Genomic DNA, 20,863 nt, shown 5'->3' on the forward strand with positions numbered 1-20,863 from the left:
CAACATTTAATGTATGAATATAATTAGTAAAGTATGTAGTCACAGGGTCATAGCAATTAGCACAGAAGGAGTCTTTCGGCCCATCGCACCTAAACCTGTGCTAGTTCTTCAATAGGAGCTATCCACCCTATTCCCATCTCCCATATCCACTTACGCTCTTTATTTTCAAATACTTATCCAATTCCAATGGAAGGAAGTCAATTTGAGAGACGGCAAAGCCTATAGCTTAAAAATAACAAATTTAAGCAATAAGCTCAGTCTGTTTCCCATAGTGTAGAAGTAGGGGCAACTTTGTTTTTTCTATATCAAATGGTGTGCAAGACACTGAAGTTAAGACATAGTAGCTATTGAATTCTCATTCCATGTTCTCTGTAAGAAAAAATTCTTCTAATTTCCCCCTTCATTCATCTAGTGATAACCCTGAGCCTGTGCCTCCTTGTCACCAATTCATCAACCATTGGAAACAAACTATGATTACTTATCCTCTCAAAACCTCTATTAGATTCACCCCTAATCTTCTCTGTTCTGCAGAAAAAGGGCCCAATTTTTCAAACCCTTTTTCATAACTTTAACTTCTTATTCCTGGCATCATTTAGTGAATCCTCCCTGTACCCTTTCCATGGCTCTAATATCTTTACTGTAATGGGTGTTCAAAATGGCATACAATACTCTTTTAGCCTAACATAGGAACAGAAGGAATATAGGAACAGGAGTAGGCCATTCAGCCCCTCGAGCCTGCTCTGCCATTTGATAAGATCATGGCTGATCTGTGATCTAAATCCATATACCTGCCTTTGGCCCATATCTCTTAATACCTTTGGTTGCCAAAAAGCTATCTATCTCAGATTTAAATTTAGCAATTGAGCTAGCATCAATTGCCGTTTGCGGAAAAGGGTTCCAAACTTCTACCACCCTTTGTGTGTAGAAATGTTTTCTAATCTCACTCCTGAAAGGTCTGGCTCTAATTTTTAGACTGTGCCCCCTACTCCTAAAATCCCCAACCAGCGGAAATAATTTCTCTCTATCCACTCTATCCGTTCCCCTTAATATCTTATAAACTTCGATCAGATCACCCCTTAACCTTCGGAACTCTAGAGACTACAACCCCAATTTGTGTAATCTCTCCTTGTAACTTAACCCTTGAAGTCCGGGTATCATTCTAGTAAACCTACGCTGCACTCCCTTCAAGGCCAATATGTCCTTCCGAAGGTGCGGTGCCCAGAACTACTCACAGTACTCCAGGTGCGGTCTAACCAGGGTTTTGTGTAGCTGCAGCATAACTTCTGCCCCCTTGTACTCCAGTCCTCTAGATATAAAGGCCAACATTCCATTAGCCTTATTGGTTATTTTTTGCACCTGTTCATGACACTTCAATGATCTATATACCTGAACCCCTAAGTCCCTTTGGACATCCACTGTTTTTAACTTTTTGCCATTTAGAAAGTACCCTGTTCTATCCTTTTTTGATCCAAAGTGGATGACCTCACATTTGTCTACATTGAATTCCATTTGCCACAGTTTTGCCCATTCACCTAATCTATCAATATCGCTTTGTAATTTTATGTTTTCATCTACACTGCTTACAATGCCACCAATCTTAGTGTCATCGGCAAACTTAGATATGAGACTTTCTATGCCTTCATCTAAGTCGTTAATAAATATTGTGAATATTTGAGGCCCCAAGACAGAACCCTGCGGGACTCCACTAGTCACATCCTGCCAATGTGAGTACCTACCCATTATCCCTACTCTCTGTCGCCTTTCGCTCAGCCATCTTCCTAACCAAGTAGTCTTCAAGTCTTATACTCTCTCCCAGGTCCGCTTCCACCTGTAGCTCCACTCTGAGTGCGGGTAGGCCTTCGAGCCTGGGCCTTCAGTAGTCTCTGTGTCCTGCGCTCTCTCCCAGGTCCGCTCCCGCCTGTAGCTCCGCTCCGAGTGCGGGTCGGCCTTCGAGCCTGGGCCTTTAGTAGTCTCCGAGTCCTGCGCTCTCTCCCAGGTCCGCTCCCGCCTGTAGCTCCGCTCCGATGTCTTGTACAAATTCAGCATCACTTTGATACTTTTATGTTTGGCATTCCTATGTATAAAACCCCAAATCCCATTTGCCTTTTTTATAACCTTTTCTACCTGTGCTTCCACCTTTAAATGTCTATGTCTCTGTACTACTAGATCTCTCTGTCTCTCCACTCTGTTAAGAATCTTACCCGTTAGGGTGTACTCCCTTTTACTGTCCTTTTCTCAAAATGCACTGGTTCACATTTCAGTCATGTAGAGTATGAAAAAGAATCATCAATAATTTAACAAGGTTTACATGTTTCAATACATGTAGATTTAGATTAATGACTGAAAATTAAATAGGTACTATGTCTTAACTTCAGTGTCTTGCACACCATTTGATTATAGAAAAAAACAAAGTTGCCCCTATTTCAAAAATGTATGGAAAATAGACTTAGCTTCTTGCCTAAATTTGTTATTTTTAAGCTATAATCTTTGCTGTCTCTCCTTCCATTGGATACGTTTTGTCAATTATCAGCTGGGCTGCTGTCAGTTCACTGTACAGAAAGAAGGAATTCTATCTCTGGTTAAGAATAAAGTGGGGAATAACATTATCCAACTGAAGCTGCTTAAATTAAAATTCACGCTGAGTAATTACAGAGCAGTATTAGAGTTTTCTTTGAGAACTGTCCGTGACTTCAAGGGGAGGAAAATATTTTTTCCTCAAAACCTAAAGATGAAAACCATGAACCTATATTGAAAATGCCAGAATTGGTGCCCTTCTTGTGAAGTCAAAATAGAGTAAATATAGATTTGTAATTGCTACTGCATTGCTGTAGAAATTGCATGATGTAGACTAAAGTCTGTGATAAACTTTTGTGATGTTGGCAAACATTTACAGATTAATTACTAGTGAATATTCTCTTTTTAGAAATATTTGGCTAAGATCTCAGCATTTTCAGTTCTGAAAGTAAAAGGATTTTATTATGGCTAAATTTATTACTTCACAAGCCAAAAGATATGCAGATTTGCAAAATAAATGCAATTTGTTGCCAAGGGCACTACACGTTTTCAGTTAGACTTATTACTAAGGATGACTAAAACAGAGTGAATCTGTTAACATTTTTTCAAAGGGACATTGCAGGCCTCTTAGGGATTGCAAATAGACTTGGCAGCAGCATATTGATGGCCTTTTTATGCATTTAGATGACGTTAAGGCAGGAAGGATAAATTGTCTTTGGAATACTGGAGAGGTTCCAAACAGGCATGTGATCATTCACTGATAACAGGAAAAAAAAGAGGGGAAACAGCAATGTTGCTTCCTGGCATTGGCATACAGATACGTTCATTCCAGAACACAGCTTGTTCCATAGACTTGCTTTTGATCCAAAAACACTGGGAGAGGAATAGCACTACCAGTTATGTTTATATTTCAGTGAGTAAAATTATGTCAGAACATGAATAGTCCCTTAAACTTTGAAGTAATAGCAGCTTATGCTATGTAACATTTCATCTATTTGTGCTGTCATTGTATATAGTGGATACTTACCTATTTCTATTTAGATATCTAGTAATATATTAAAAATCTTACATCTGCATTTGCTTTCTGTCAACTTTTTCCATTATAAATTGCAATGTCCATATTTGTAATGTAAACTTGTCACACAGTGATTACATTCTACTCCCATCAAGAGGTTGTAATTACAGATCCAGTTATGCCTTAGCTTCTAAACCCGCTTCACCTGAATACATGATTCCTCTTGTGCAGCGCCATGGGAAATCGATATAGTAATATATTAAAAATCTTGTGTCGGTGCACACTTCCTGGCAACTTTTTCCATTATAAGTTCCTATGTCCACATATAAAGAACAAACTTGCATTTATATAGCACTCTTTTCATTCTCAGGCAGTCTTAAAGCATTTCACAGGCAAGGAATTGTAGTTATTGTTATTTTGTAGGCAAGAGAAGCAGCCAGTTTGCACACGGTAGGGCCCTACAAATAGCAATGAAATAAATGACCAGTTAATCTGATTTTGGAGGTGTTGATTGAGGGATAAATGTTGGCCAGGGCACTGGGAGGACTCCCTGCTCTTCTTTGAATAGTGCCATGTGATATTTTATATCCATCTAAACAGATGGACAGGGCCTTGGTTTGATGTCTCATCCGAAAGATTGCACCTCTGACAAGCAAAATATTGTATAAAAATAAAAACTTTATATGACTCTAAAATGGGGAATGAGTTATGTATGTTCACCTGGACCAATTATTTCCCTCCCTCTAACTCTGTTTCATCTAAAAACTACACTTGGTCTTGACTTCCCATGTGCAACATCGCAGGAGATCAGCTACTGTTGGTACAAATTTTGCATAGCAAGCGCACTTCATATCACCAACCTTATTTCCTCTTGTCACATTTTTTGGTCAAGCTTTTGTGTCAACATTTACCATTGTAGATGTCTATGTCAATTGGAATCAAAGATTGGCAGGTAAAACCGCAATTGAACAGTGGGCAGCCTTTAAAGAGGAGATAGTTCGGGTACAGTCTAGGCACATTCCTCGAGGCAGAAAGGTAGGGCAACTAAAGCCAGAGCTCCCTGGATGACAAAAGAGATAGTGAGTAAGATGAAATGGAAAAAAAGGGCATATGACAGATGTGAGGTTGATAACCAGGCAGAATATAGAAAGTTCAGAGGGGAAGTGAAAAAGGAAATAAGAGGGGCAAAGAGAGAGTATGAGAATAGACCGGCAGCCAAGATAAAAGGCAATCCAAAAGTCTTCCACAGGCATGTAAACAGTAAACGGGTAATAAGAGGAGGGCTGGAGCTGATTAAGGACCATAAAGGAGATCTACTCATGGAGCAGAGGGGATGGCTGAGGTACTAAATGAGTACTTTGCATCTGTCTTTACCAAGGAAGAAGATGTTGCCAGAGTCTCAGTAATGGAAGGTATAGTTGAGATACTGGATGGGCTAAAAATTGATAACAAAGAGGTACTAGAAAGGCTAGCTGTACTTAAAGTAGATAAGTCATCCAGTCCAGATGGGATGCATCCTAGGTTGCTGAGGGAAGTTAGGGTGGAAATTGTGGAGGTACTGGCCATAATCTTCCAAATATCCGTAGACATGAGGGTGATGCCAGAGGATTGAAGAATTGCAAATGTTACACCCTTGTTCAAAAAAGGGTGTAAGGATGAACCCAGCAACTATAGGCCAGTCAGTTTAACCTTAGTGATGGGGAAACTTTTAGAAACGATAATCCGGGACAGAATTAACAGTCACTTGGATGAGTGTGGATTGATTAGGGAAAGCCAGCACGTATTTGTTAAAGGCAAATCATGTTTAACTAACCTGATAGTTTTTTGATGAGGTAACAGAGAGGGTAGATGAGGGCAATGCAGTTGATGTGGTGTATATGGATTTTCAAAAGGCGTTTGATAAAGTGCCACATGGTAGGCTTATCATCAAGATTACGGACCATGGAATAAGGGGGCAGTAGCAACATGGATACAGAATTGGCTAAGTGACAGGAAACAGTAGTGGTGAGTGGTTGTTTTTCGGATTTGAGGGAGATGTACAGTGGTGTTCCCCAGGGGACGGTGCTGGGACCACTGCTTTTCTTGATATAGATTGATGACTTGGACTTGGGTGTATAGGGCACAATTTCAAAACTTGCAGATGACACAAAACTTGGAAGGGTAGTAAACAGTGAGGAGAATAGTGATAGGCTTCAAGAGGATATAGACAGGCTGGTGGCATGGGCAGACACGTGGCAGATGAAATTTAACATAGAAAAATGCAAAGTGGTACATTTCAGTAGGAAGAACGAGGAGAGGCAATATAAACTAGAGGGCACAACTCTAAAAAGGGTACTGGAACAGAGAGATCTGGGGGTATATGTGCACAAATCGTTGAAGGTGTCAGGGCAGGTTGAAAAAGTGGTTAAAAAAGCATACAGGATCCTGGGCTTTATAAATAGAGGCATAGAGTACAAAAGTATGGAAGTCATGATGAACCTTTATAAAATACTGGTTTGTCCACAACTGGAGTTTTGTGTTCAGTTCTGGGCACCGCACTTTAGGAAAGATGTGAAGGCCTTAGAGAGGGAGCAGAAGAGATTTACTAGAATGATTCCAGGGATCAGGGGCTTTAGTTACGTGGATAGGCTGGAGAAGCTGGGGTTGTTCTCCTTGGAACAGAGACGGTTGCAAAGAGATTTGATCGAGGTATTCAAAATCATGAAGGGTCTAGATAGAGTAGATAGAGAGAAATTGTTCCCATTGGTGGAAGGGTCAAGAACCAGAGGACATAGATTTAAGATGATTGGCAAAAGAACCAAAGGTGACATGAGGAAAAACTTTTTTTTACACAGCGAGTGGTTAGGATCTGGAATGCACTGCTCGAGGAGGTGGTGGAGGCAGGTTCAATCATGGCCTTCAAAAAGGAACTGGATAAGTACTTGAAAGGAAAAAAATTGTAGGGCTGCGGGGAAAGGGCAGGGGAGTAGGACTAGCTGGATTGCTCTTGCATAGAGTCGGCACGGACTTGATGGGCCAAATGGCCTCCCCCTGTACTGTAACCTTTCTATGATTCAGGAGTTTACTGTAGCCTCTTTCTATTCGTCTCTCCATCAATTGGATGAGACTTGTAGATTTCACTGTGTAGATGTGCAAGGAATACTTTGGCTGCAAAATTGATGGGTAGGGGGAGAGCGGAAATTGGGAGTTTTGTCCGTGGTGTTGTGGGCGGTGGGGGGGTGAGTGCAAAATTTGGAATGGAGCCAGATTGGCTAAGTTTCCATCCCATTTGCCATGTGTTTCACATCATGATCGGGGATGTGGGGGGTGGGGGGGGGGGCGGGGTTGGAGATAGGAGCTTCTTTTGCCTCCACCCTCCACGTCCCAGCAACAGCTTGGGGGGATGTCTAGGGTATTCCCAGGGTGCTGTGGGAATTCCTACCAGCTCAGGCGTCCTAGGCCCAGAGGTGTGAACAGGCATGGCTTCTATTATGGTCCTTTCAAATGTCTTAAAGAAGGTGAGGAGTTTAAGCACAGGAATCAATTACCTTCTAATGGAGGCCCTGGGTTTCCTGCGGGAAAATAAGATTAATTTTAATTCTAGTCTTCAGCCTGAGTCTCCCCCTATCAGAGCAGCAGTGTCCTGCTCCAATTTTCCTGCACCTCTGCTGGACCACCCAGCCCAGGATTAGGGATGAGGTCAATGGCTTTCAGAAGTAACAGATGGAACCCTGCTACACTTCCGATGGCAGAGCAATTTTGGGCTCTTGTTTTTATGTTCATCAAACTCAGGGCTTTCAAAAATCCCAACAACTTTTTGTGTCATAGGGAAAGAAGATTTCAATTAACTCAGTGACAAAGCAATTTATAACAATGTAGTGACTATCCATTCTTGCCATTTGGCCAATTATACTCCCAGATGTCCAGTTAAGGGCAGTTCTATTCATTCTACTGGTATTTCCTAGGCATCTCATAGTCAGATTTCCATTGACAGTGTCTGTAAGGCAGCTACATATACTCCTCATATATTTACCAGACATTACCTTTTAAATTTGGCCAACACCCAGGACTATATTTTCAGCAGACTGGTTTGGCAGCATGGGTTGGAGCATCCCAGATAGGGCTGCCATTATCCTAAATTTATACTGCTTTGCTCTGGCTCCAATGCTGTATGAGAGAGCCTGAATGATGAAAAAAGTAAGATTATTTGCCTTGTCATTCTTCAAATTATAGCATCCCTCATGCATTATAATTTGTTCCTACTGTCCTATCAGGCCCTTTTTGATCATTATAATTTGTTTTATAGTTGTTGTATTTTAAAGGAAGCCATTTTTAGATTACTATAGGTCAGTTAGTACTTTAGATTACTAAAGGCTAACTTACAGCTCCTGAGCCTTTATGTAACATGGGAGCAGGTGGCATAGGAGGTGTTCTTGATGATGTTATGAAAAAACATGCAATTCCCCAGAGTCACTCAGCACTAAACAATTTTCTTTCTCCTTGCCTTCCATCCTGATTCTTTCCATTTATCCCTCTGCCTTCCTGTTTGACTTCCACTTTTTCTAGTTCCCGCTTCCCCTCACACACTTATCCTCATTTGTCTCTGTATATTTTTGTCTCTTTCTCCATAGAATCATAGGAAGGTTACAGCACGGAAGGAGGCCATTCGGCCCATCAAGTCCATGCCGACTCTATGCAAGAGCAATCCAGCTAAACCCACCCACCTGCCCTTTCCCTGTAGCCCTGCAAATTTTTTCCTTTCAAGTACTTATCCAGTTCCCTTTTGAAAGCCATGATTGAACCTGCCTCCACCACCCCCTCGGGCAGTGCATTCCAGATCCTAAACACTCGCTGCGTAAAAATGTTTTTCCTCATGTCACCTTTAGTTCTTTTGCCAATCACCTTAAATCTATGTCCTTTGGTTCTTCACCCTTCCACCAATGGGAACAGTTTCTCTCTATCGATTTCGTCTAGACCCTTCATGATTTTGAATACCTCTATCAAATCTCCTCTCAACCTTCTCTGTTCCAAGGAGAACAACCCCAGCTTCTCCAGTCTATCCACGTAACTAAAGTCCCTCATCCCTGGAATCATTCTAATAAATCTCTTCTGCTCCCTCTCTAAGGCCTTCACATCTTTCCTAAAGTGCGGTGCCCAGAACTGGACATAATACTCCAGTACTTTTGTACTCTATGCCTCTATTTATAAAGCCCAGGATCCTGTATGCTTTTTTAACCACTTTCTCAACCTGCCCTGACACTTTCAAGGGTCTGTGCACATATACCTCCAGTGGCGCTAAATTGGGCCGTGTAGCACCCGTTGTTTCGGTGCTCCACGGCCTCTCCAACATCCAAGATGGCGTCTTGGATGCGCACGCACTTTTCCTGCGTGATGTGCGCCAGACACCATCTTGATATAGGAGTTTGCGCAAGCGCAGATAACGAGCGCTGGAATCATGTAAGGTAGGGAGAAAATGGCTTCAATCGGTGTGCAACGCTGATTTAAAATGATAAGTCCCAAAATGGTGTATAATGCTCAACTCCATGCACAGTCTTAACCCCAACAATCTGAACGTGTCTTAGAGTGCCTGGAGGACCCCCCCACCAGTGCCATTTAAAGGGACCATGCAGGATTTACAGGTTAGTGGCTGGATTATTGCTTCTGGCTGCCGAGAAATTTGTAACTGTTTTTGGAGATCTCCTAGACTTGAATACTAGGACGCGGAGACATAGCCTAACACTTAGAGCCAGGACGTGCAGGAGTGAACTTAGGAATTGCTTCTACACGCGAACGGTGGGAGACGTTTGGAACGTTTTCTGCAGACGGCAGTTGAAGCTAGCTCAATTGTGAATCTTAAATCTCAGATTGATAGATTTCTGTGAACCAAGGGTATTAAGGGATATGGGGCTAAGACGGGTACATGGCGTTAGGTCACAGGTCCACCATGTTCTCATTGAATGGTGGAACAGGCTCAAGGAACTAAATGCCACTGCCACTTGCTGCCTCTTGATATGCGCCACCTTCTCCTGCAAGAAAGCGGGACGTGTGTCTGGGTGATGTGCCTGTCATGGTTGAATAGTTGCCAGTGTGTGTGGCCTGTGACTTGCGAATGGGTGGCTTGAAACAGTGGTAATGTGTAAGGGTGAGAGGAAGCATCTGGTTGGAAGAGTTGAGTACTGATGGAAAGAGTTTGTTGGTATGTGGGTGATGGGGGGTGTAGTGTGTGGTGCAGTTGGTAGGAGACACCACTTGACAGTTGACCTCACTCACCTTGACCACTCATGTCAAAGCATTGAACTTCTTCCTGCACTGCATCCATGTTCATGATGCTGTGCGCCTAGCATTGACTTCAACCCCGCTGCCTCCCACTATCTTTTGAGTATATGTCTGGAGGGCCTCTTGTCCCCCTTGCGGATATAGGATGTCCCTCCTTCTGTCCACCTCTTGCACCCAAGGTCTCTAGTGCATCAGCAGAGAATCTTGGTGCATGCACTCTCGCAGGCCTGGTACCAACTCAGATCGGCAGATTGGTGAGGTCTGGCGTACAGATTGGAGGATGTGGGATTTAGTAGTGTGCAACTTTTATTCAATGTTTTAACATAACCCATCAGTGTGTAAACATAGGAATGGGACCTGCACCTGTGTTTTACGTGTGCAATGTCTGATCTCCGTTCAGACTCCGTGCAGACAGTGGACTGTTATTTTCGGCAAATAACAGGTACCAGTTACCTTTAAGAGATTTCTAAGAAACATCCTCCCTTTAAGAGATTGAACTCCCCCTGCTGGTGGAAAGTGCAAATTGCATTGATTCCACGAGCAAGGCCTGGAAAGGAATGCTGATTGCAGGTAAGTGCTCTCTTGGGTCCAAACTTGCATCCTGCCTGCCCTGGGTCCGTCGGGCGCGGGGTGGTAGCGCATTGCACTACCACCGCCCAAAACGGACCCTTATCGAATTTTCCCCCCAGATCTCTCTGTTCCTGTACCACTTTTGGAGTTGTGCCCTCTACTTTATATTGCCTCTCCTTGTTCTTCCTACCGAAATGTATCACTTCACACTTTTCTGCATTAAATTTCATCTGCCAGGTGTCCGCCCATGACACCAGCCTGTCTATATCCTCTTGAAATCTATCACTATCCTCCTCACTGTTCACTACACTTCCAAGTTTTGTGTCATCTGTAAATTTTGCAATTGTGCCCTGTACACCCAAGTCTAAGTCATTAATATATATCAAGAAAAGCAGTGGTCCTAATACCGACCCCTGGGGAACACCACTGTACACCTCCCTCCAGTCCGAAAAACAAGCGTTCACCACTACTCTCTGTTTCCTATTACTTAGCCAATTTTGTATCCATGCTGCTACTGCCCCCTTTATTCCATGGACCGCAATCTTGATGACAAGCCTATTATGCAGCACTTTATCACACGCCTTTTGAAGGTCTATATACACAACATCAACCGCATTGCCCTCATCTACCCTCTCTGTTACCTCATCAAAAAACTCGATCGAGTTAGTTAAAACGATTTGCCTTTAACAAATCCGTGCTGGCTTTCCCTAATCAATCTCGACTTGTCCAAGTGACTGCTAATACTGTCCCGGATTATCGTTTCTAAAAGTTTCCCCACCACCGAGGTTAAACTGACTGGCCTTTTTTGAACAAGGGTGTACATTTGCAATTCTCCAGTCCTCTGGCACCACCCCGTATCTAAGAATATTTCCTTTATCTTTCTCTTTCCATAAGAAAAATAATCAGAGACCTCTTAAATAATTCTATATGAGCTTATAATCCAGATGGAGTTTCTATAACAATGGCTTTTTTGCTTTTCTGTGGGAAAGAAATATTCTGAGGTATGTACTAAAGTGCTGTGCTGCTCGTAGTAACAAGCCACATAGACTCAATCGCCACTATCTCCCCTATTCCTGATCATCTCTTGGGTACTGCCTGTTCTGTAGAGGTGTTTTTTCTTTCCCTGATCTTTCTATTTCCCATTTTATATCAAAATATTTAAGCTGCTTCAAATAACCATATACCTGATATAAAACCATAGATGTTTACATGGCAGAAGTAGACTTTTCGGCCCATTGTGTCTGTGCCAGCTCTTTGTTAGAACAATCTAAAACTAATCCCACTACCCCACTCTCTTCCCATTCCTGGACTGGGAGAGCTATAAAAAACAACAAAGTGATACAAAGAAAGTAACGAGGTTCAAAAAGGGAATATGAAAAAAATCTGGCGAGGGAAATCAAAGCTAACAGCAAAAGTTTTAGTAAATCTATTAAGTTAAAGATAGTGGTAAAGTGGAATGTGGCACCATTAACGACAGATGTAGGTGAGTCTATAATGAACAATAAGGAAGCGGCAGACTTATTAAATGAATACTTCGTATCCACTTTCACAGTGGAGAAAGAGGCCAAAATACCAGTGGAACAATGGACTCTAACAGTAAGTCAATGGGAGGAATTTAGTGGATTTAATATAAGTAAGTAAATGGTAATGGAGAAAATAATGGGACTTTAGAAAGACAAATCTCCAGGACCTGATGGTTTCAACCCAAGGGTATTGAAAGAAATAGGGGAAATTGCAGATACATTGGTCATAATTTTCCAATGCTCTCTAGATTCAAGTGATGGAAGGTGTCGTCGACACTGCTATCAAGCGGCACTTACTCACCAGTAACCTGGTCACCGATGTTCAGTTTGGGTTCCGGCAGGACCACTCAGCTCCAGTCCTCATTACAGCCTTGGTCCAAACATGGACAAAAGAGCTGAATTCCAGAGGTGAGCTGAGAGTGACTGTCCTTAACATCAAGGCAGCATTTGATCGAGTGTGGCACCAAGGAGCCCTAGTAAAATTGGAATCAGGGGGAAAACTCGGCAGTGGCTGGAGTCATACCTAGCACAAAGGCAGATGATAGTGGTTGTTGGAGGCCAATCATCTCAGCCCCAGGACATTGCTGCAGGAGTTCCTCAGGGCAGTGTCCTAGGCCCAACCATCTTCAGCTGCTTCATCAAGGACCTCCTGCCATCATAAGGTCAGAAGTGGGGATGTTCGCTGATGACTGCACAGTGTTCAGTTCCATTCGCAACCCCTCAGATAATGAAGCAGTCCATGCCCGCATGCAGCAAGACCTGGACAACAGCCAGGCTTGGGCTGATAAGTGGCAAGTAACATTTGCGCCAGACAAGTGCCAAACCATCTCCAACAAGAGAGAGTCTAACCACCTCCCCTTGACACTCAACGGCATTACCATCGCCGAATCCCCCACCATCAACATCCTGGGGGTCACCATTGACCAGAAACTTAACTGGACCAGCCACATAAATACTGTGGCTACAAGAACAGGTCAGAGGCTAGATATTCTGCGGCAAGTGACTCACCTCCTGACTCCTCAAAGCCTTTCCACCATCTACAAGGCACAAATCAGGAATACTCTCCACTTTCCTGGATGAGTGCTACTCCAACAACATTCAAGAAGCTCGACACCATCCAGGACAAAGCAGCCTGCTTGATTGGCACCCCATTCACCACCGTAAACATTCACTCCCTTCACCACCGGCGCACAGTGGCTGCAGTGTGTACCATCCACAGGATGCACTACAGCAACTTGCCAAGGCTTCTTCGACAGCACCTCCCAAACCCGTGACCTCTACCACCTAAAAGGACAGGAGCAGCAGGCACATGGGAACAACACCACCTGCACGTTCCCCTCCAAGTCACACACCATGCCGACTTGGAAATATATCGCCATTCCTTCACTGTCGCTGGGTCAAAATCCTGGAACTCCCTTCCTAACAGCACTGTGGGAGAACCTTCACCACAGACTGCAACAGTTCAAAAAGGCGGCTCACCACCACCTTCTCAAGGGCAATTAGGGATGGCAATAAATGCTGGTCTTGCCAGCGACGCCCAAATCCATGAACGAATGAAAAAAAATTGTGCCTATGGATTGTAAAATTGCAAATGTCACTCCAATATTTAAGCAGGAAGGGAGGGAGAAACCAACAAAGTACAGACCTGCCAATTTAACACCAGTAGTGGAGAAGTTACTAGAATCTATCATCAGGGACAGAGTGGGTGAACAATTATGAATTGATCAAAGAGAGTCAGCATGGATTTGTGAAGGACAGGTCATGTTTGAATAATCAAGTTGAATTTTTTGAGGAGGTCTCTGACATGGTGGTTAGGGAGTGTTAATGGATGTTGTCCATGTGGATGTCCAGAAGGCATTTGATAAGGTTTTGCACAAGATGTTAGTAGCAAAAAGACGCATAGAATTGGAGGTAACCTTGTGACATGGGTTGGTAATTGGTTGGAAGGTCGGAGACAGAGAATAGGGATAATGGGAACATTCTCCGATTAATGGGACGTGACAAGTGGTTTTCCCCAGGGATCTGTACTGGGGCTTCTTTGCTTTTCACCATATATATTAATGACTTGGATAAAGGAATATGGAGTTATATATCCAAGTTTGCAGATGACACTAAGTTGAAAGGCACAGTAAGTTGTGTGGATGGGAGCCGGAAGCTACAAAGGGACAAAGACAGACTAAGTGAGAAGGCAAAACTATGACAGATGGAGTTCAATGTGGGGAAGTGTGAGGTCATCCACTTTGGATCCGAGAAAGACAAAGCAGAATATTTTCTTAATGGTGAGAGAACCAATTCCTTTTTTACTGTTATCTCTATCAATTATTCAATATCCACCGAGTAAAATGCTGCTCTGTATGACATAATGGAAGAGAAATTGCATAGTGAGGGGTGTAACCCACAGCAACTTATATCCATTATAGCTTTTAGAGAGGTTTGCTCAATGAGAGCGTATATCAGGAATTCACACGATTTTCAATCCATTAGCTCTGTATTGGAAGCGCTAAATCATAAAATTTACCCTTAACATTTAGGTGGGAAAGGGATCTTTCACGATTGAGAAAATCTGGTAAATGTTATAATATTTTGATTTAACTAGTTTTATACTTATCTTTATAAAATAATACTTGTTGTAAACCTCCCTCGGCAAAAACAGTGAAGCCAGCCTGATCACTGCTTATTTCTCACCCCATGGTCCCATCATCTTGCTTCGCAACCCTCACAGCAGCATTCAAGCCAGTGAACTTGTTAAATATGTATGAATTTTAAAAGATCAATATAATCATAAGTCTGCTTTTAATCATAGCACTATTGGCAGAAGTTTCACATTAAAGTTTTTTTTTGTAGCTGTGCATTTGCTTTGTGGATAACATGAATGTTTCAAAGCCTCTCACCTTGGTTTTTCAAAAAAGGTTTTAATTAGGTTTTTTAGGCTATTGTTTGAAAATTTGGATTTAACTGATTTTCCTGTTTATTTATGATTTACCTGTTGTTCCTCCTGTTTCTGTGTTCTGTCATAAGCTACATAGTTTAATTTTGTTGTTTTAAATATTATGTTAGTACTTGGCTTTAGTACCCACATCGTTGAATGGCCCACTGACATTCATTGTCTAGGCTAACGCTCGAGCAATGGCCAATGTACCAGAGAGCAGAAGGCACCTGTAGACTCATAGCCCAGTGGGGAGTCAGCACCTTCAGGAGAGGAGGTGGTATATTGGGACAAAGCAAAATAATTCAAACATAATGTACAGTAAAATAAAAAATCTGTTACATGTTCAAAACTAGTATAGTGAAATATAAAATACATTGGACAATATGACAAAAATATCGTAACTTCTGAAGATTTGAGGGGGAAGATTTTCCTGTTCCTGCATCTGGGAGGGGATTGGATCACCTGGGAGCAGTAAATATGGACACAGGTCCAAACTCAGTGTTACTAGGAGAGTTAGTGAATCGTTGAACCTTCCATTTTCTGAACTGAGGAGTTGTAAATTTTAATAAACTTGCTTTATAGATTATGACCTAAGCCACACAGTCTGATGAGTGGTTACTCTTCTGTTATCTGAAAACTAGGAGGTCAAAAGAGAACTTGTGTTATTTCCAGTGCGCAGTTTACATAATAAAGGTGTTCTGTTCGCCCCTGGGCAGTGTGGGCAATGCTATGTTGCCAGGTATTGTGCACATAAGGTCACACTTAGGTGGATAGTGTGCAAGGGCTCACTTACAGGGGTGGTCACTCAGCATGCAATGAATATCTGGTGAAAGCCTAAAAATTGTAACACCTTGAATCAAACCTGGCCCAAGCTGATGGGAAGAAAGATTCCTTTTGATACTTGTAAAATAAACTGAACTTCATTTTTTGAGACTGCTTTTTAAAGTTGTATTCTCTCTTTCTGCCTCTCCAAAACTGCAATGTATATTCGGCAGTGAGGACAGGCAATATACTTTCAGACTTCTATGGTTAACTGTTCAGAGGTATGTAATTATACAAGTGTCCTGGACTTACCCATCTAACTATTTTTGCTTCTTCCTGGATTCTTGCATCTGCTCAGCATCTTCCTTTGATGCTCCAATTACAAGTACATTACATTTCTGAACCGATGTCCAACCATTCTGTCATTCATTGTACTGGTACAATGCACTGAACCACCAGACATCCAGAACCGTTGCAGTGGATGAAAATCTACTCTATAAAGTTGTCCATAATTTGTCTTTAATTGGGTATTCTCACACAGAGAAATCATAAGGATGAATGAAACCAGATAAGGATATGTATTTGAGACAGGAATTGAGGAGCATTTGGAATGGTGTGGGAAGTGTGAGGAGATGTAAACAGCACATAATCTGTCCTATGCGTGTAACCTGTTACTGCACTTGCAAAAATGAAATTGATCCATTCCTCAACATTGCAATCCTTCAGCTTGATGAAGCACTGTAGGGTGACCACTCCTGTGGCTCTGTATCCCAGTAAGGAGCCAACACCTTCAGGAGAGGAGGTGGTGAGAAAAATTGCAGAAAAAAGGTGCAAATTAAAAACAAAAAGCTGTTTAAAAAAACAATTCTGGAGCAGTTTACCTTTAAAGATTGCATTTGGTCCAAATTCGTAGGCTTCAAACATATATCACTGCTTTGTTATCAAATAGCTGCAATTAGTTTACACAATTAAAACACTAAACAGTGTTCATAAAATAAAACAACAATTTGCTTTCTGTTGTACATTTTCATTTCCTTATTTTCTGTAGATTGGTATGATACTTCAAAACCTATAAGTAACTATTAGGTGATGCTAATAGTTAAACGTAAATACTTCAACTAAAATATGAATAGAACATGGTATGTACTTTGAAAATGAAAATTGGTGAAATAGTTTTAATAATCGCAGATAGCAGCAATTATTGACCGGATCTTCAATTAACATGAAGGGGGAATTTCACTGTAACTAAAACACTAAAACACAGATAGACTGCAAGGCCACTTAATGTTGGAATTAGTTTTTATATCTGACTGGGTGAGCATAATGCTTTTGGTGCGTGACATTGTATGCTGGCCTACCTTTCCAAAAATGTACTTGAAAGCATTATGTTAGGAACACTGAGCTTAAAAGTATCAATTCCTATTTATAGATAGAAATGGCAGCAGAAAAAAAAATCACGCCTACCATTTTTATTAGAACTTGTGTTTTTAAAGAGTTTCCAAAGTGTTGCATTTCTGTTAGTTAATTTCTGAAATTGGAAACTGATGCAAACATTTCCCCAGTTTGATTAATCATCTCCATTGCTGAAATATATTAATTGCTTGCAACATAAAATTCTCTTTTTCTTTGTCCTGCCAGTTTTCTCCCATCCTCTCTTGAATGCGATGACTTATTCGGGCTTGATTCCACAGGTGAAGCTGCTTTTTGTCAACTTGCCCAACTGTCCATTCTTCACCTGTGAGCTTAGACAGTGAGTGGCAGACTTTTTAACCACTCAGAGACATGGGCACTGAAGCCCAAGCATAATTCTGTCCATAAACATGAACTTTCCAGCAGCAGTCACTGAATAGCAAATAAGAGTTGGAATCCTGGCTGTGTTTCTTTTTCTCTACTGCTACTCAGGCCCAGACCTTCTAGCTCAGTAACCAGCTCTGAACCTGGGATCTTCATGGTTCAGCTCTACGGGCAAGGCATTTACCAACTGAACCATTGGAGAAGTTCTAATAGAAAGTCATATCAGAAATGTTCAGTATGTCAGCTATCCAGTTAGCATTAAAGTGTCATCTGCAAACATGTTAAAGACATGGGCCAGGAATTTCCTCAGAGCTGCTCTCACTCCTTCAATGTAACTTCACCAAAAGTGCATTGCAGAGCGGAAGCAGCTCTGAGGAAATTCCTGGCCCTAGTATAATTGAAAATAAATTAAATCTTTATATAAAGGTAAAAGGCCTTTTATTTCCTTCACTTCCCTTTTCCCTTTGATTACCAAAATATTACATAAATTTTTGTAATTTCTAATTACAGACGCATTGGCCGCTGGTTAACAGACGTCTCGCCACTTCTACCGCTGCTTAATGCTGGAAAATGCACATTCAATTTGAAGACTGTGCCTTGGGCCATGCCCTGGAAGCCATCCCTCAATATTCGATTCAGTAAAAGCAGCCAGCTATCGTCAGGTAGGAAACAGCTGCATTTTATTTCTGTTTAATAGATTTGTTATTACAGATAAAGCAAAACATACCAAGAATTTCAAATTTTTTTAATGTACCTGTTTTTAAAAAAATGAATTCCACTTTATCTCACCATTGCTAAGCATTTCATCATGCACAAAATAGATAAGGACGTGTTTAAACAATTGTGAGGTGAAGGAAATAGACTGTATAGGCAGGAAAAAAGCACCCAGCTAAATAATCTAACTAGAGGCTCTTAATGCAACGAGAGCCAAAGTAACTCTGGGGTTTTGCACAGATTCAGAATAAATAGAAGGAAGAGATAAAAGAGTATGTGAAAATAGGAAGGTTATATTAATGGGGATTTCGATCAAACAAATATATTCGGTATTGCCCATGTAGCCTGGAATCTGAATTGATAATTGTAATTGATGATTGCTTCATGACACACTAGGACACATTTTTCACTTACGCACTATTGGAACAGAGGACGCTGCCAGGAGTGCATATCAGGAAATCACATGCAAACTCTGTGATTTTCCATCAGTTCATTTGAATGCACGGAAAATCATTTCTTTTTAAATTCGTTCATGGGATGTGGGCGTCGCTGGCGAGGCCAGTATTTATTGCCCACCTCTAATTGCCCTTGAGAAGGTGGTGGTGAGCTGCCTTCTTGAACCGCTGCAGTCCGTGTGGTGAAGGTTCTCCCACAGTGCTATTAGGAAGGGAGTTCCAGGATTTTGACCCAGCGATGATGAAGGAACGGCGATATATTTCCAAGTCGGGATGATGTGTGACTTGGAGGGGAACGTGCAGGTGGTGTTGTTCCCATGTGCCTGCTGCTCTTGTCCTTCTAGGTGGTAGAGGTCGCGGGTTTGGGAGGTGCTGTCGAAGAAGTCTTGGCGAGTTACTGCAGTGCATCCTGTGGATGGTACACACTGCAGCCACAGTGCACCGGTGGTGAAGGGAGTGAATGTTTAGGGTGGTGGATGGGGTGCCAATCAAGCGGGCTGCTTTGTCCTGGATGGTGTCGAGCTTCTTGAGTGTTGTTGGAGCAGCACTCATCCAGGCAAGTTGAGAGTATTCCATCACACTCCTGACTTGTGCCTTGTAGATGGTGGAAAGGCTTTGGGGAGTCAGGAGGTGAGTCATTCACCACAGAATACCCAGCCTCTGACCTGCTCTTGTAGCCACAGTATTTATATGGCTGGTCCAGTTAAGTTTCTGGTCAATGGTGACCCCCAGGATGTTGATGCTGGGGGATTCGGCGATGGTAATGCCGTTGAATGTCAAGGGGAGGTAGTTAGACCCTCTCTTGTTGGAGATGGTTATTGCCTGACACTTGTCTGGCGCGAATGTTACTTGCCACTTATGAGCCCAAGCCTGGATGTTGTCCAGGTCTTGCTGCATGCGGGCTCGGACTGCTTCATTATCTGAGGGGTTGCGAATGGAACTGAACACTGTGCAATCATCAGCGAACGTCCCCATTTCTGACCTTATGATGGAGGGAAGGTCCTTGATGAAGCAGCTGAAGATGGTTGGGCCTAGGACACTGCCTTGAGGAACTCCTGCAGCAATACCCTGGGGCTGAGATGATTGGCCTCCAACAACCACTACCATCTTCCTTTGTGCTAGGTATGACTCCAGCCACTGGAGAGTCTTCCCCCTGATTCCCATTGACTTCAATTTTACTAGGGCTCCTTGGTGCCACACTCGGTCAAATGCTGAGCTGTATTTTGGTAATTTGAAAATTTACCCAAGTGTGTCAGGTAAGCCACAAGAGGAAATTCTTTTGCTTGACTTGTTATTGGTAAGTGACCCTGACAGTACACAGAAAATGGAAGTTGTAGCACCTCTGGGTGATAGTGACCACAAATCAATTAAGTTCAACATGATTTGGGATTCAACAGAGCCAAGGGCCAGCAGCCAGATTTACAATTTAGGTCTGGACTTGTGCATCCCCCACTCCCTTTGCCCCACCATTTGGTAGCTGTCTCGGCCCTAAGCTCTGGAAGTCCCTCCCTAAACCTCTTTGTCCCTCCACCTCTCTCTCCTCCTTTAAGACCTCCTTGAACCTAACCTCTTTGACCCAGCTTTTAATCACCTGTCCTAATATTTCCTTCTTTGGCTAGGTGTCAATTTTTGTCTTATTATGCTCCTCTGAACTGCCTTGGGATATTTTCCTACATTAAAAGCGCTATATAAATGCAAGTTGTTGTTGGTGAAGTTAAGGAACAGAGACTTTGGAAGGGTATGTAAAGCTACAGGAGGTTACAGAAATAGGGAAGGCAGCAGCCGAAGGAGATGGCTTAGGTCTTCCCGTTGTTTAGCTTAAGGAAATTGCGGCTCATCCAAGACTTGTTGTTGGACAAGCAGTCTGACAACACAGAGGCAGTGGAGTGGTCAAGAGAATTGGTGGTGAAGAGGTAGAGCTCGGTGTCATCAGCGCACAAATGGAAACTGACCCTATGTTGATGGATAATGTTCCTAAGAAGCAGCATATAGATGAGGAAGAGGAGAGGACCTAGGATAGATCTTTGGGGGAGTCTGGAGGTAACAATGTCAGGGTGGGAGAAGAAGCCATTGTTCAAGATGCTCTAGCTATGATCAGAAAGGTAAGAGTGGAAACATACAAGGGCAGTGCTGGACAATGGAGGAGAGGCATTGGAGGAGGATGATGTGGTCGACCGTCCGTGGTTCTGTGGGAAGTCTTGCTTGACAAATTTTGTTGAGGACGTTACAGTCCAAGCAGATAGTACTTAGATTTCCAAAAAGCCTTTGATAAAATTCCTCATGAGAGGCTACTACTGAAGTTGAAAGCAGGGGGAATTCAAGGTAAAACCAG

General features: G+C 42.4%; 1 protein-coding gene across 1 annotated transcript in view; it reads left to right on the forward strand.

The window, feature by feature from the left end:
* si:dkey-256h2.1 (uncharacterized protein LOC337520 homolog) overlaps positions 1 to 20,863 on the forward strand; it is a 209,246-nt gene that overhangs the window by 107,160 nt on the left and 81,223 nt on the right. Inside the window, exon 8 of the mRNA XM_068004185.1 lies at positions 17,873 to 18,024. Coding sequence (XP_067860286.1) covers positions 17,873 to 18,024 — 152 coding nt within the window. The remainder of the gene's footprint in view (positions 1 to 17,872; positions 18,025 to 20,863) is intronic.

This window comes from Heptranchias perlo, chromosome 2 (genome assembly GCF_035084215.1).
Source record: "Heptranchias perlo isolate sHepPer1 chromosome 2, sHepPer1.hap1, whole genome shotgun sequence".
Taxonomy (NCBI): domain Eukaryota; kingdom Metazoa; phylum Chordata; class Chondrichthyes; order Hexanchiformes; family Hexanchidae; genus Heptranchias; species Heptranchias perlo.